Below are 16,678 nucleotides of genomic sequence, written 5' to 3' on the forward strand. Positions count from 1 at the left end.
AAATTTTTTATTATGTATTTAAAAGTTGCAGAATGGATTAATTTGGAGACTCCGAAATCGGCAGAGATAGGCAGGCATTTGCTTAGATGAATTTGTTTTGTGTCTTTGATATCTCTGTGTGTGTGTGTGTGTGTGTGTGTGTGTGTGTGTTGTTTGATTACAGTATTGTATTTAAGATGGTGTTAGACTAAATAAATGGTCTTTTAAATATCATCTGCATATCTCCGTTGTGTTGACTAAACATTAGGCCTAATCCAAGTTTATAATTGTATCTTTAATTTGATGTTATAATTTCCTCTACACATTAAGTATAATTTCAATTGGTTACATATTTCTCATTCTTTAGACAGTTGTTGGAGGAGCAAGATGGTGTTGGAGGTGTTTGATCTTTTGTCAGATGAACCAGTCAGTACCAGTCATGTCAGTCCACAAAACAGTCCACAAAAGTTAAGGGAGTCTCAATCCTCTAATAGTGCAGTAACAGCCGTCATGCAATTATTGCTACACATAGTTGATCTCACCCAGTCTGCATAAACATTTACAGTGAGCTCACAGTCACACACATGACATGGTCTGTCTCTGTATTATTCTGCCAACTGCGGCTGAACCCTAGTATGCTGCTGTTCTTGAATTCATACAAGTTATAGCTTATAGCTTCAACACTAGTCTGTTTTTTTTTCCCCTCCGGTCTCGACTTGGTCTCGACCTGGTCTTGGTCTTGACTTATTCTGTCTTGGTCTTGGTCTTGTCTTGGTCTCGATACCCTCTGGTCTTGGTAGTGTCTTGGTCTCGGTTTAGGCGGTCTTGACTACAAGTCTACCGCTAGCCTGGCAGAAAGCGATGCATAAGGATGTAGTGTAACAACGCCCAGTTCCAGGAATGCACTAATATTTTGTTGGTAGTACCAGTTTGCAACAATTATTAGTTAACACTAAGTTGTCAACACTTCGTAAAAAATAATAAAAAATGCATCGCTTTCTGCCAGGACTTTTACGGGCTTTAACTACTATGGAAACTGCTTAACTACTCAGTAAGTAATATAACATGTATGACTGAGATAGTTCCTTATTAGGTAATCAATAATTACTGAATGAGATAAGCCTCATTTAAAACTATCAACTAACTGACAAATTATGAAGACTACCAATTAATTACTAATCACAGGTTGCATTTAAAAAATACCGTAAAAACAGTAATATTGTGAAATATAATTTCGATTTAAACTATTTTCTAATTTAAGATATTTTAAAATGTAATTTATTCATGTGATGGCAAAGCTGAATTTTCAGCATCATCACTCCAGTTTTCAGTGTCACATGATCCTTCAGAAATCATTCAAATATGCTGAATTGGTGCACAATAAACATTTACTAGTATTATCGCAGTTAAAAATGGTTGTGCTGCCTAATATTTTTGTGCAAACTGTGATTTTTTTGACAAATAGAAAGTTCAAAAGAATATCATTGATTTTTAAATATAAATATTCTGTATAATTAAAATGTCTTTACTGTCATTTACCTTTTAATCAATTGAATGTGTCATTGCTTGGGGAAAAAAAATATTTAAACAAAGTGAACAGTGAACAGTAGTGCCTTAACTTAGGCTTAGGGAGACCAGAGGAAGTTTGGATGTTCATTTTTAGGTAGCCTACAGTTTTTGTTTTTTTACAGTATATGTCTGATTATAAATATTTTATTAATTGATTACAGAAGTTAAGAATTGTTCCAAACTGATCAAATTGGATCAGATTAAATCATGAGATAAAGAATCTTATGGTATTTTATAAAACGGTTAGTTCCAATCCTTGATTCTGACTGGTCAATATAAAACACGTTGATGACCGCTTGAGAGATCGAGTAAGCGAGAGTACCTGCATTTACAGTAGACATAGCATTTTCATTTAGGTCAGTCCTATATTTATAATTTAAATAAAGTTTGAATGTCCGCCGGCGATATCTTGTCCTTTTAACAGTTAAGGGGTTTTCCTATTCATTTGTCAGTTGTGTCTTGCTTTTCCGTGTTCACAAGTTTGAGTCCTTTCAATGTAAAAGTCTTCACTAACTGACTCACTCATAAAGACAGTATTTGCCGCCATCTAATCAGGAAATAATGTATGTTACTTCTGTTGCTGTTTTATGGGCAGGGACTATTTTTTCCAGTGGAAGGAAGGCTTTAAGTGATTTTACTTCATAAAAGTTGCATAGATACATATTTTTTGACTTTAATATTTGTATTGTGTGGTAACCATTTTATAAAAGCAATAAGGTACTTCGCCTACCTAACAACGCCCTCCAGCCGTGACTTATTCACGATACAGCACAGCCTCTCGTACCATATTGCTTACATATGGAATCTTAATAACCAAATCTTCAGCTTGAAGTCATGTTACCATTTGTCTTCCTCCACTAATCGCTTGCTTGTGCTAGTTTTGCATTGAAAACTAGACCAAAGATGGAGGGAACGACCTTCAGGAACGACCGCAAGAGCATCACCATGTGCTCGCGTGCTGGTTGATCAACATCACCAGCTATTTTTGCGGGATGAACAGTGCAGCTGTGCTAGATCAGCATTCAGCACCAAACCAGCATTGACATTCAGCAGGGTAGCTAGATCATGGGTAGAACAGCTCACAATATACGCAAAAGCAACATCAGAAACACCCCACAGGCATTTCAAAGCACGTTTCAAAGCCTCGTCTGAGTAATTGATGTCATTTCAAATTTGAAAAACTGAATGTGGAAATCGTCTTTGCATCCTTGTGTTGTTTTCATATTTCAAAGGATGCACACTGAGCGGTCTAATTTCATTTAATCACTGATCTTCTCTTTTTTTTCAGATTCAGGTGGACAAAGAATGGTCAAGACTTTGATCCGTATCAGGATCCCAGATTGATAACATTAGATGATTCCGGAACATTCACCATTCCCAATAATGGGAATCTCACAGAATTCCAGGGCAATTATCGCTGCTTTGCGACCAACAAGTTAGGAACGGCCATGTCGGAAGAGATTGAATTCATTGTTCCCAGTGAGTAATGCACAACTTTGTGCTGTATGCTCTGTAACGACTCTTTCGGAATGATTTAGAGATCGGTGTCCAATGAAACAGCCGCTCTGGTCCATAGTGGGATATCCATTTTACTTGCCCGCTTCAAACCCTGGAGCTTTTCTTTCCCTTTCATCACAGTGCATTATGGACCATGAGGAGAGGGCTGATGAAAAATGAGTTTTCTCCTTTCTCTCCATCATTTTTTTGATGTAACATTTCTCTTTGTGTTCTGAAATACACCACATAAATCTCCAAAGATGTAACCAGGGCAAAGAGTCATCAGTTACCCAACAAGACTGGTTTTCAATGACTCATTCATCTGGCACATTTAGTTTCAGCAGCGTAATGATGTGTTATTGGCTGGATTTTGGACTAAATTTGGGAAATTGGAATGAATCTCTTTCCAGGAATGCCTTAGGGGAGAATGCCTGTCTTATACTGCCACCTAATGGTGATTTCATTTGTAAAATAGTATGTTAATGGGTTCATTTAGCTTGTTACTCTCTGCAGATGTTCCGAAGTTCCCTAAAGAGATCATTGATCCGATTGAGGTTATGGAAGGTCAGTCAGTCATTCTGGAGTGCAACCCACCTAAAGGAATTCCCCCACTGCAAATCTACTGGATGACAATAGGTAAGTTCTGGTTATTTGGGTTAAATTAGTCTAAGGCACATCCACATTTGGCCTACGGTGCATTCAATGAATATTGCATAGGTAAAATGACTGGCTGGCTTCTACTTCCCAGTCGGGTGAACAGGTAGTCTACCTTTAAACAATTTATAAATAATTTTAGATTATTAATTGAATTATTTATATAAAAAAGTAATATATTTAAAATGTGTATTTTAATAATATAAAGAATGTATTACTTTTGGACAAACAAACAAAAATAATAGTGGAAAATCTAATAATCTTAAAAATGATACTACTACAAATACTATTACTATTGAAAATCTGTAATAAAAAATAATAATAAAAAAAGAAAAGTGTAATCATATTATGTACTGTAGTTGTGCTTGGAGTCAGTTGTTTTATTTGTGATAAGGCAATGAAACATGCCAAATTGTGTGGACATTTTTTTATAGGCAAAAATGATAAACAAATGCAAAAACAAATGACTGATTAATTATGTTGTAGTCAGTGTATGCTTAATTATGTGAGCTTTTTGTTTTTCTATGCATCAAATATCTTTGTCAGATAAATACTTTAAAGGTAGGGCAAACGTTTTTCGAAGAGGCTAGCAATAGCGAGCTAGCTTTAAAAGCATAAAGTCCCACCCTCCCTTCAGAGAGTCTCCAAAGCCAGGCCTCTTTCAAAACACATGAAAGCACATAATCTTAAAGCACATAACATTACAATAATAATGAACATACATAAACAACTTAAAGAGCGTTGATAGTGTTGCCATTGAAACACCTAAATTAGAGTCACAAACCACTCCGACTATAACTTTACGGGTTATGGTATTTATGGTGTGAACGCAGCATAAGCTCATTGTTTTGGTTCACGAAGAACTGTCCACAGACGAGATACTGTATATACATGGACATATATATCCTGCTATCAGGATTGGAAGACACTTTCAGCCAGCATTACAAAACGCAATTCTGGAACAAATCACCTAACCTGCCTTTAACCAAGTTTAGTGTTTTGTTCTTCCCTCATATTTGAAATATATATAATAAAAAAAACAACTCATATTTTGATGTTTTAATCGAACTTGTAGGGTCATTAAAAACAAATATCCCCTACGGACGTCACTTCTGGCCACTACTGTATTTATGTTAATTAAAGCAATCATATTATTACTATAATATCATTCTTACTTGATTCTTACTAATGATTTTTCTCCTATATTTTTTAAACATCACAGGTCTACAGCACATCGAGCAGGACGAAAGAGTATCAGTGGGTCTGAATGGGAACCTGTACTTCTCAAACGCCATTGAGACTGACAGCCGCAGAGACTACTGCTGCTTTGCTGCCTTCCCGCGCATACGAACCATCGTCCAGAAAACTGCCATGTCCGTCGTGGTCAAAAGCAGTACGTTAAAATACTCATTTTCAAGAGTTTGATTGCATAACGTGGTGATTTCTTTACACGACCAGCATTGGTTTTATACACGCCGGCCATGTGCATCTAATATACATCTCCAGTGTCTCATGTAGTCAATCTCCAAGCGCTTGCTGGACCTCAGCAAATCAGCTTGGTAGATATTGATACTTCCTGTGATGACTTGTGGGTGTATTTCATGTCCATGTTATCTATTGTTTTAGTTGTTTTTGCATTGCCACACATATTTTTATTTGTCTCCATTTCTTCATCCAAGACAAGTTAATGAAGGACTCAGTCTCTGGTAGCGGCAGAGGTTATGGTGAGTGACATTCATTAGAGATGCTACATGGGCGTAGAGCAGCTTCTTTGTTTTTAATTAGTTTTGATTAATTATCTCATTCCATGTCACATCATACTTGCTTACTCTTTAGCCTACATTTGCAAATCTCAAAGGTTTTCTCTGATTAACTGATGGAAATAAATCATAGGTTCATTCATAACTTATTCTCTGTTCTGGATCTGTATTACTTTTTGTATGTTAAAATACTTCCTTGAATTATTCATTCATGTAAAACAGTTGCAGTTATGTTTGGTGATACTTATGCTGCATAAAATATTATATTATATTATATTATATTATATTATATTATATTATATTATATTATATTATATTATATTATATTATATTATATTATATTATATTATATTATATTATATTATATATTTTCACTGTTATAAAGCAAACTCTCTCTTGGAGAGGAAGCCCCGTCTACTGATGCCCACAGGAAAGGAGTCAAATACGTATCTGGTGAAAGGCGAAGATCTTCAATTGGAATGCATCGCAGAGGGGTTGTAAGTGTCATTGTCTAATTTGCATTATTCAGTTGAATTGTAAATCTAATTTAGGAGCATGGCATTTGTTTCAATAATACCACTTGAAATGCATTTAGTGGGAATGCTTAAATGTATATTATTTTAATAATTTTTTTAAATTAAGAGCATTTAGATGGATGCATCAAAAATACAGCTATACTAATATAGCCTACATTATTAAATAGTCTATTTGATTATCTAAACATTTTATATACTGTATATACACAGTATTTTGCCCAGTATACATTAATATAATGTTTGTTTAAAGTCATCTGGTCTTTAATACATTTGCAAAATGCTAGTTTAAAAACGTATTTATAAATCATATTATATGACTTTTCTTGACATGTTTTAGTTTGTCTAATGTTTTTTAAATGTTATTACTTACTACTTGTTTCAAAACGTTCAGAGAACATTCAAAAGTTACTGTATGTTCCCATAAATGTAACATTCCCATTGCCTTTTCTGTTCACATAACCAAGCAAAAATCATTTAAAAACTGGACGTTTTGAAAATTCAGAGAAAGTTCAGAAATAACATTTTGATTATATAACTTAATGGAAACATTAGCATAACGTTCATAGAACATATTTTTGTTTCCTGGGTAGACTCTATATAAATGATTGCTAGCTCATCACTGCCATCTGTCTTTCAGCCCCACACCAAAGGTGGAGTGGGTTAAAACAGGCTTCTCCAAACTTCCAGAAAGGGTCGTGGTGGAGAGTCATGGGAAGTTGCTCACCATAGAGAGGGTAAACGAGGAGGACGATGGGAAATATATGTGCAAAGCCAAAAATCCCCATGGAGAGGTTGTGCATTATTTTCATGTGACAGTAGAGGGTGAGTCACATTATTTAATCTCAGTGATCTCATAATATAACCATAGTAAATATGCCAGTGTGTCTTTATAAATGGTTTCATATCATGTATGCATTTAAAGTCACTAGTGGTAAAAGTGCGCCATCTTCTGTCCAAAGACAAGAAGTGCTTGCAGGACTGTTTCAGGAGAACTATAAAAAGAGTCCTATTATAATGTTCATTGCTAAATTACTAAACACATTCTAAGGATACAATGGTCCTTTTTAGAACAATGATGCTATCATTACAGATTACTGTTTATAGCTGAGTATTTTGTCTTTTGTATTTTCATCATGCATAGTGTCTGCTTTTTCAATACCCTGACCTTAGCTGTCATATTGAATAAAAATGACACAGATAAAAATTAGGCTGTGAGGGACAGATATATCATTAATAGTGTCTATTTTCAAGCAGCAAGCAAGGTCAGGGCACACACACACCATCTTCACCTTTAACAGCTATTTGTGTTCAAACAACAATGAATATTAGGACATATCTGAGTTCTGACTGCTGCAATTGACTAATCAAAATCACGTCATGTGTGTATAATACATTGTTTTACATGACTCGATTCTCTTGCATGACCAGAGCCTCCTGAGTTTGAGATTGAACCTCAAAGCCAGTTAAGGCCAATTGGAGCTGATGTGGTGATCAAGTGTGTCGTGAAAGGAAATCCTCAACCTAGTGTTGCATGGAGAGTCAACGGCCAACCGTTGAACGGTAAACATTTATAATTCCTGTCTCAAATTACTCAACAACTATCCATTAACAATATACAATTCAGATTAAATTGTGCCTACTGACTTCAGAAATGGTGTTTTTGACAGATGGGATTATAACATAATCACCAAAGTGGTGATTATAACTTTCTTAATAACCTGTCAAGCATTGTATGATGTAACGATGTTTGTTAATGAAAATTGTAATTAAGTGTCAACAAATATTTAATCCATTTACATACGGTCATTTTCAAGTAATAATTTTCATATATCCTGTTACAGTTTTAACAAAACATTTGACCCACATTTTCTATTTCAGAGGTCCCAGCATCCAACAGGAAAATCTTGAAAGATGGCACCATTTCCATCCACAACGCAAACCCAGAAAACAGCGCTGTTTACCAGTGTGAGGCCGCAAACAGACACGGCACCATCCTCGCCAATGCCAACATCATGATTATGAGTAAGCAAACTGTACTCAGCTGTGCAGTGTATTGAATGGATTTTCATTCTAATTAAATATGATGTCTTCACATTTTGAGAAGAACTATAATCTAATATTGTGAACAGACCTGGAGTGAAAACGCATTTCAGGGGGGGCTCAACCCTGCCTACGACTATGATTCCATATGTCCATATAATATTTTAAGCATGGTCTCTCCACCCATTTAAGACAGACCAATCCAGAAATTATGGGATATTCGTGGTTTCATTCAGCTCTGGCCAAAAATCACATAAAACGACCACGGTGTTGCCTGGTCGTGAACAAGCATCTGTTTTTTTGTTGGTGTGGACAGGCCCATAAGCAGAGGTGTGATATGGACGGGTTTGTTCAGAGAGCGGAAGGTCCTCGTGATTGCACACAGGCTTTAGGGTGGAGCTGTTCTGTCGGTTCTGATCTCCAGACACACTCTCCCTCAGGCAGCCAGACGCTTTTATGTGCGAACAATTTCACCTTCCTCCATTCATATTCAGTTGCTCTAACCAAAGCATGTGTTGCTTTCATCTGAGAGATAAAATAAGCTGCTAAGGATCCTTGCTTAAAAAAATAAAAAATAAAAAAAGGAAAAAAATGAAATTAAATAAAGAAGAAAGAGAAAAACATAAATCTCAATTCTCTCTCTATAACCCTGCAAACCCGCTTACCTCCCCTGATAGAACAGGAAGCTGCTTTTCCAAGGACAAGGACTTTTTTTTTTTTTTTTACTTAACTGATAACAATGTGCATCACAAGACGAGAGATAAAGAGACTAATCCAATCGTGTTTTGTCGTGTTTAATGGTGCAGTGCTGATAACTCTCTCCCCAGACATCCAGCCCCTGATCTTAACAGAAAATAATCTGCAATATATGGCAGTGGAGGGGAAAGGTGTGGTCATGCACTGTAAGGTCTTCAGCTCGCCAACCGCCAGTATTACGTGGTGAGTAGAGCTTTCTGTAGTGGAAGTATTTTTACAGGCCAACAGAGGGCAGTACAGCTCTGGAGAGTTACCACTGCAGTAATAGAGTGTATTTTGTGTGGTTTTGCACTGGTGAAGCAGTTTACTCAAGGGTGGGGCCCTCAGGCTGTGTTTAGCACTGTGATAATGAGGTAAACTACTCATGTGGATCTGTAAGTGTGCTACTGTTAAGTTAAAGCAATAACAGCACAAGTGTTGGCTGTGGTGACTCATTAGAGAAAGCAAAGTGGAATTTTCAGCAGCCATTACTTCAATCTTCAGTGTCACACAATCCTTCATTGAAAGTCAAAAAGTGCAGCATTTATTTGGAATAAAGTTCTTTTTTAAAAATTATTAATGTCTTTACTATCACTTATGCACTTTTATCAGCAATTTTCAGAAAGATGACATTCATGTGAAAGCATGGATAACTCATTAATTAGGTATTCTTTGGAAACTCAATTTCAGGATTCTCTTTTTTTTAAACATTTTAATTAAAAAGTATTTAATTTGCTAATCTATGACATGTATCTTCATACTATGTTGCATTAAAAAATAGTTCACCCAAAAATTATATTTCTGTCATTAATTACTCACCCTTGTGTCGTTCCAAACATATAAGACCTTCATTCATCTTCGGAACACAAATGAAGATTTTTTTTTAAATGAAGTCCGAGAGGTTTCTGAACCAGCCATAGGCAGCAAAAGGCCCAGAAAGGTATAGTAAAGACATCGTTAAAATAGTCCATGTAATGTCCAGTGGTTCAACCGTAATGTTACGAAGCGATGAGAATACTGTTTGTGAGCACTTTTTTTTTTGCTGCCTATGGCTGGTTCAGAAACCTCTCGGATTTCATCAAAAATATCTTAATTTGTGTTCCGAAGATGAACAAAGGTCTTACAGGTTTGGAATGACACAAGGGTGAGTAATTAATTAGACCTACAGAAATTTCATTTTGGGGTGAACTAACCCTTTTACAACATAACCACTATGATTACATGTCCATAACACGACATCCATAAGCATAAACTTAATGTTTCAAGTTTTTTTTTTTTTTTTTTTTTTTGTGAAAGCATTATAATGTAAGTTTAAGTACAGTTAAAATGTAATGGTGATTAATTGGGGCATGCACATTTTCAAAATAACATTAATGTTTTAAATACACTAAACAGTTGATACATATATCAAATAATGTGGCTAAGTTCTGTATCCTATGGCTCATATTTTTAATTAAGTAATGTGAACACCACTATGCACACAATTGGCACTGTTACCTGAGAATGACCCAGTTGGTATATGATTACACAGGAGTAAAGCTGACAGTGCCAATGTAGTGGAAGGAGAAAGGTTTTCTGTTCATAAGAATGGTTCGCTGGAGATCCACAACGTGATGAAAGAGGACATGGGGGAGTATTCTTGTTTCGCTCAAAATACCGAGGGCAAAGTTGCCATTGTTGCAACACTTGAAGTCAAAGGTAAGAGACATGGTTTACTAGATTCAGAAAATTAACCAATTTAGTACATCCCCATAATCCAAAATGACTTTTGTTTTCTTTGTCAGATCCCACCAGAATAGTCAATCCTCCAAGTGATTTGCGGGTTTTGCTTGGAACCACTATCCAGTTTTCATGCCAGGCAGAGTCAGATCCTTCCTTCGGTGATGACTTTGAGATCCTCTGGATAAAAGATGGCATGACCCTCAACGGCAGCGAGAATGCACGGTGAGATAGACAACTGGATGTCGTTCTTTTACAATAGTGAATGTCAGAGCTGTCTAATCAGTGTCTTTGCTGGTGTCTGTAGATATATCATGGACGATGGTGTGCTTGAGATCATTAATGTGATCTTTGGAGACCAGGGCTTATACGTCTGTGTGGCCAGAACACCGGTTGACCAAGACATGGCGGTTGCTCAGCTTTCAGTTGTGGGTGAGTTATGTGCTTTTAGTCTTTACAGTAAAGGAAAGTAGAGATAGACACAAGGTTTGAGGGCTGAAATTGGTTCAGCACACGGCACAGGGGGGATTTGGCTACCAGCTGTGTCACGACTGGAATTATATCCTTAATAAGACAGCACCACATACAGTAGTATTTGTTCAAATGAACTAGCTGGAGACACGATCTGGCATGTTTGAAACCAGCTGGAGTCATTTTCCAGGCCCACCCACCCTCTTCTCCCTATCATTTCCTTCTTTTCTTCTACTTTCCCCAAAATGTCTATGAAATGGCAACAAAAAAGCAATATCATGTAATCAATCTGATTGAAATCGAGAAGCTTAATCGATTGACAGCCCTAAATAAAATGTGTTGGTTTCTTTAGATGTTCCTGATCCACCAGAGGATGTGATCCTGTCTGAACATAATGGGAGAAGTGTGAAAGTGCAGTGGATTCCAGGAGATGACCATAACAGCTCCATTACTGGTAACATGGTCTTAACACCCATATTGCCCATATTGTATATCACTATTTGGGATACACTGTGTAAGGCTACTCATCGACTTGTCATGCAGAATAGTATTTAGTTTGTTTGGTCAGTGTTTACCTCATGTAAATGACTCCACATATGCAAATTACACTACCGTTCAAAAGTTTTCCAAAAATATTTTTGTCTCTTATGCTCACCAAGGCTACTTGTATTGAAAATAGTGGAAACGTGCAGTTTTTACATCAAGGGGCTGTTTTCTACCTGATTTAACCATTACAAACAATTTTCATTGGTGTTACCTAATGTAGTCATGTTGAGTCAATTTAAATTATATAACCTGAGTAAAACCAGTTCATTTAGATTTTTCAACATGTACTGTACATATTTATGGTTTGAAAAAATATGTTTTGTGGTCTATGTGCTGACAGTTCTAATTTTAAACTTTGTGCAGAGTTTGTTATAGAGTTTGAGGAAAGCCAACATGAGCCGGGCAGTTGGAGAGAGATTACGAGAATACCTGGAAACCATCATTCCGCTCTGCTGAAGCTTCATGGACATGTGGACTACCGTTTTAGAGTCTCCGCCATCAATGAGGTCGGAAGAGGTTTGCCAAGCCGGGCCACTGAAAGATACAAAACTCCAGCATCAGGTATCTATAAGCTCTCTTGCTGTTTCTCCCAACCACGTCACCTCCACAGACAACAGTGAGCCCAACTTCATCGCCCACTGAACTTTAAAACATCCCAACTTGTGAGATAATTGATTTTCCCTGTCGTTTAAGCTCCAGTCTATAAAGTGCATATTTCACAGGCCATTTTTCCACTAACAATTTCACCTCCAACAAAATCCATATTTCTGCTCTTTCCAAAGCACCCGACAAGAACCCAGAAAATATCAAGATCGAAGGTCATTTGCCACATGAAATGGATATCAACTGGGAGGTACGATGCTAAATGTTTAATTCCAATAGTCTTCAAGAATATCTAAGGTTCAAAGCACTGGAAGGGCTGCACAGATAAAGAAGTGCTCTCAAATACAGAATTTCATTTAGTTCTCAAAGCGGGAGAGCAAACTAACAGTGTCAGTTGTTAGTTTCCAATTATCGATAAGCGTATTCCCCGAGATAGGGGTTTTTGCATAGAAAAACACGGCTATCTCCATCGTCGTGCTGTTGGGAAAGTTACAAAGCCCTGCAGAAATGGATCTCTCTAGACACACGTTCCCATCAAAAGGAGCCCAGAGTGAGTCTTTAATAAAAAGTAAAAGGAACGTGATGCATAAATTCCGATTTTCACATAAAGATGAATCTCTTTTAGGGTTTCTGGGCTATTATTCGGCCACCTTTTCATGCTAATACACGTGTACTTTTGTAGAATTATGAGGGTTTTCATTGTTAACGGTGGACTTAAATGAGTACTTGGATTTTATTCTGTCTTTTGCTGCAGGACGATTGTAAAAGGAAAGTTAACTGATGTGCCTCGGAGCTGTAAAAAAAAAACTATTGTTACATTGTTTGACATCAAGATATATTGCTAACAATGAACCAGCTCTATCAGCCGTTTACCAGAAAAATATACCCTCATGGGAAAAAAGGGATTATACAATTAATGGATTATATAATTATAACTACAAACAGTCCCCACAAATGGATGTACAGGGAAAAAATGCAAAACAAATATATACACTACCGTTCAAAAGTCTGAATATTTCTTTTTGTTCAGTAAGGATGCATTAAACTGATTGAAAGTGACATTAAAGACATAAATGTTTCTATTTCAAGTAAATTAACCTTTCTATTCATTCAAAACGTTCCCTCAAAAATATTAAGCTGCACAACCGTTTGAAAGCATTGATATTAAGAAATGTTTCTTGAGCACAAAATCAGTATAATAGAAAGATCATGGATCATGTGACACTGAAGACTGGAGTAATGATGCTGAAAACTCAGCTTTGCATCACAGGAATAAATTACATTTTAAAATATATTACAACAGACAACAGTTATTAATAATACTAATAATATTTCATAATATTATTGATTTTACTGTATTTCTGGTCAAATAAATGCAGCCTTAGTAAGCAGAAGAGACTTTCTAAAACATTTTTAAAAATCTTACTGACCCCAAACATTTGAACAGTAGTGTAAAGTATATGAAATTTCTCATCAGAATTCTAACCGTTCAGGTTATTTCAAAATCATAACAAAGAAAACAAAGCATGAATATACAGTTCTATTCAGGGATGTCTAGCTAAATTGCTACTAACCATCTTCAAATGCTCAGTATATTAACTCAGACTAATTCAAAAAGAAAAGTTCACCCTTATTCCTGGAAGGAGTGTAAAAGTGAGCCATTCTGATTGTAAAGGTTGATTTCAGCCGATGTTTGCCTTTTTTTCTTTTTCTGTGCAATAAGGTCATATGGTCAGCGAGCGAAAGTTTTTTGAGCTCGCCCTCTGAGGCTGAGACAATATAAACAGCAAGTGTTTGAGCAACTAAATGCTATTTCCTTTGATTTACTGTTTCCCGTCAGCTAACTGAGCTCTTTCGTACTCTTGTCACAGCCATTGTCACCTATTGAACACAACGGGCCTGGTCTGGAGTACAAAGTAAGCTACAGAAGACAAGGCAGCGGAGAGGACTGGATGGAGCACATTGTGAAGAGGCATTCGTTTGTGGTTAAAAACACCCCGACGTTCGTCCTTTACGAGATCAAAATTCAAACCAAAAACCACGCGGGCTGGGGTCCGGACCCCAAAATAATAACGGCATACTCAGGAGAGGATTGTAAGTAGGAGCAACCGCCATTGTGTCTGAGCTGTGGAGATGAGTGTGCATTCAAATAAGCCAATACCATTGACATTTCACTCACTGTCAAAGCATTGTGCATGTTTACCTTTGAGAGCGTACAAAGAAGGTGAAGAATTTGAAAGACACATCTTATTTTTTTTTCTAACCTTTTCTTTGTCTGTAAGGGTCTTGTTACATTGCAAATGCCTGTAAATGGAAGCCCCCACCCCCCCACCCCCCCACCCCCCCTCTAGCGAAAGTGCAGTACATGTGTGACGAGAATATCAACACACCTAGAGGGCAAAGAATGCTGATGAAATACTGTCTTGCCTTTACACAATATCCAAACGGCGGCTCTGATACGCCGATTTGTTTTGCCTTATTGAGGATATTAAATTGCACAAGGGGGAACGATTTCCTCACTCGGAGTCTTTGTAGACTAACAAATGAAATGTTATCATGGCTATGAGCTATTTACATTTGCGACTATAATTATTCTCTTGCCTTCAGTTTTCTTTTGGAGTTGCCCTCCCGATGTTATCTCAGGTCACTACCTCTCTGTGCAATACGCCTAGTGTAGACCCCTTTTTGCTCTCTCTCCCTCTTTCTTATTTCTGTCTTATCTTAGCACATGTTTGCCAGTGTTGGGGAGCAACTGATTTACTTCCCAAATGAAAATAAGCAAATGAATGCTGTTTTTGCACATGCAGATTTCAAGCTGAGCAACCTGAAGGAATAAAAGTACGGTTCATACTAGTGAGTTAGTTCATATGGATGGTTCATGTAAATGACCATATTTTAAAAACGAGTCACCTGTTTGAATCCCTGCATGGCAGAGTTTTATATTTCTAGATTCCTTAATGATTCCAATAAGGATTATTTTAATACTTAAAAATATTCATAATTAATGACTTTAAATGATTCATAAGATTTTTGGAATTGTACTACATTGGTTATGCTTTTGATTCACTAAAATGAACCAGTTTATTTGAGTCATTCATTCATTCAGGAAACTGTACACCGACTGCTGTTTGAGCTGCATGTTTCTGATTCACACAAAAAAAGGCTTATAAGAGTAATTTGTTCTGTAATTGGACAACACTGGTTATGCTGACTTGTTTCATGCTGCAGATTCAGGAACAGAGTTAGACTACAGGAAACTCAGTCAGAATGTTTTATTAAAACAGTATGATTTTATTTTATTAACATTATTTTTCTATCAAAACAACATAAATATATACTCTACATTGTTGAAATGTTGATTGGATTAAATACATTTACTTGCATGAACATTCAGATTCATATGAAAAAGATTATACGGTTTTCATTCTGTAATGTTTCATCAATATGTGTGCATATTCAAGTTTATCAACAACATTCAGCACCAAAAGTGTGTATGAGATATGGGAAAGAGGCTACATATATATACATACATATATAAGTCTAGCTCAAATATAAAAAATAAAAAAAACAGTCATGCGTAACATCATGTGTAAACCCTTATTTGATACCAGGGTCAAAATGGACCGGAATACAAAAAGTGTAGCATTTTTTTTTTATTGGTTATATAACTGTTAACAAGACCTGTTAATGTTACAGTGTGTAAAAAGCAGATCTAATTCATGGGTCCTAACCCTAATAGTTATTTATTTAAAAAAGAATGCTTCTATCAATATAGCTTCTACATTTTTCAAAAGAATAGCTTAATTAAAGTTTAACTATTTTAATTTATCAGTAGCAAATTTCAGTTTCAACATAGTTTCCCCAACACTGGTGTTTACCAGGATTTATTCCATTATAATCAAATCTCTTCTCATTAGCGAGTGTCATGATGTCTGTGAGCTTGTGAATGGTGGAGTGTTGTTTATATAGATTACTTAGATTGTGTGTGGTAAATAAGTGTTATGTAGGCAATTTGCAATGTGTTTGATAACGAAATGTAGTTACAAAGCATAAAAACAATATTAGTCCATAACTACATGTAAACAACAATTACCCCCACCACAGTTTTTCCCATGATTACCCACAAAATTACACCACATTTCTTGGTCCTTATTTCATGGATATAGCTGAATCTAATTCACTGACATTATTTTGATGTAGGAACTGTAATTTGAAGGCAGCTATATAGAGCTATTTGTAATATTTCGTTTGCATGTTATTCGTCCGTAGTCCCCTCAGCAGCTCCAGAGGATGTAGCCGTAGAAGTGATGAACAACACCATGGTGAAGGTCAGATGGGACCATGTCCACAAGGACAAACTCCATGGACATCTGGGGGGCTACAGGGTAATTCCGCACCAATGTCTCTTTTGCTTTTTAGCCACGGTTTAAAGGCTAATGACCCCTTTTTGTGACCTTGAAGCTCCTCTTGTTTCCCAGCAAGCTGTCAGAGCCTATCCACATGTATTAATCCGTGTTGTTTTTGACTCATCAGCTGTCCCTTCACTATCTACAGACTAATCTATCTTCA

The 16,678-nt window shown here is 36.4% G+C and overlaps 1 protein-coding gene across 10 annotated transcripts in view; it reads left to right on the forward strand.

Moving 5' to 3' along the window:
- Positions 1 to 16,678, forward strand: part of chl1b (cell adhesion molecule L1-like b) — a 58,635-nt gene that overhangs the window by 25,007 nt on the left and 16,950 nt on the right. For all 10 annotated transcript variants that reach the window (XM_084426017.1, XM_084426023.1, XM_084426019.1 and 7 more), the window contains 17 exons: positions 2,837 to 3,027; positions 3,559 to 3,681; positions 4,922 to 5,092; positions 5,379 to 5,423; positions 5,845 to 5,956; positions 6,633 to 6,817; positions 7,424 to 7,555; positions 7,874 to 8,017; positions 8,863 to 8,974; positions 10,302 to 10,468; positions 10,555 to 10,714; positions 10,797 to 10,921; positions 11,313 to 11,414; positions 11,870 to 12,067; positions 12,289 to 12,359; positions 13,981 to 14,203; positions 16,379 to 16,494. In XM_084426017.1, coding sequence (XP_084282143.1) covers positions 2,837 to 3,027; positions 3,559 to 3,681; positions 4,922 to 5,092; positions 5,379 to 5,423; positions 5,845 to 5,956; positions 6,633 to 6,817; positions 7,424 to 7,555; positions 7,874 to 8,017; positions 8,863 to 8,974; positions 10,302 to 10,468; positions 10,555 to 10,714; positions 10,797 to 10,921; positions 11,313 to 11,414; positions 11,870 to 12,067; positions 12,289 to 12,359; positions 13,981 to 14,203; positions 16,379 to 16,494 — 2,377 coding nt within the window. The remainder of the gene's footprint in view (positions 1 to 2,836; positions 3,028 to 3,558; positions 3,682 to 4,921; positions 5,093 to 5,378; positions 5,424 to 5,844; positions 5,957 to 6,632; positions 6,818 to 7,423; positions 7,556 to 7,873; positions 8,018 to 8,862; positions 8,975 to 10,301; positions 10,469 to 10,554; positions 10,715 to 10,796; positions 10,922 to 11,312; positions 11,415 to 11,869; positions 12,068 to 12,288; positions 12,360 to 13,980; positions 14,204 to 16,378; positions 16,495 to 16,678) is intronic.

Source organism: Rutilus rutilus (assembly GCF_951802725.1).
Source record: "Rutilus rutilus genome assembly, chromosome: 12".
In the NCBI taxonomy this organism is placed as follows: Eukaryota; Metazoa; Chordata; class Actinopteri; order Cypriniformes; family Leuciscidae; genus Rutilus; species Rutilus rutilus.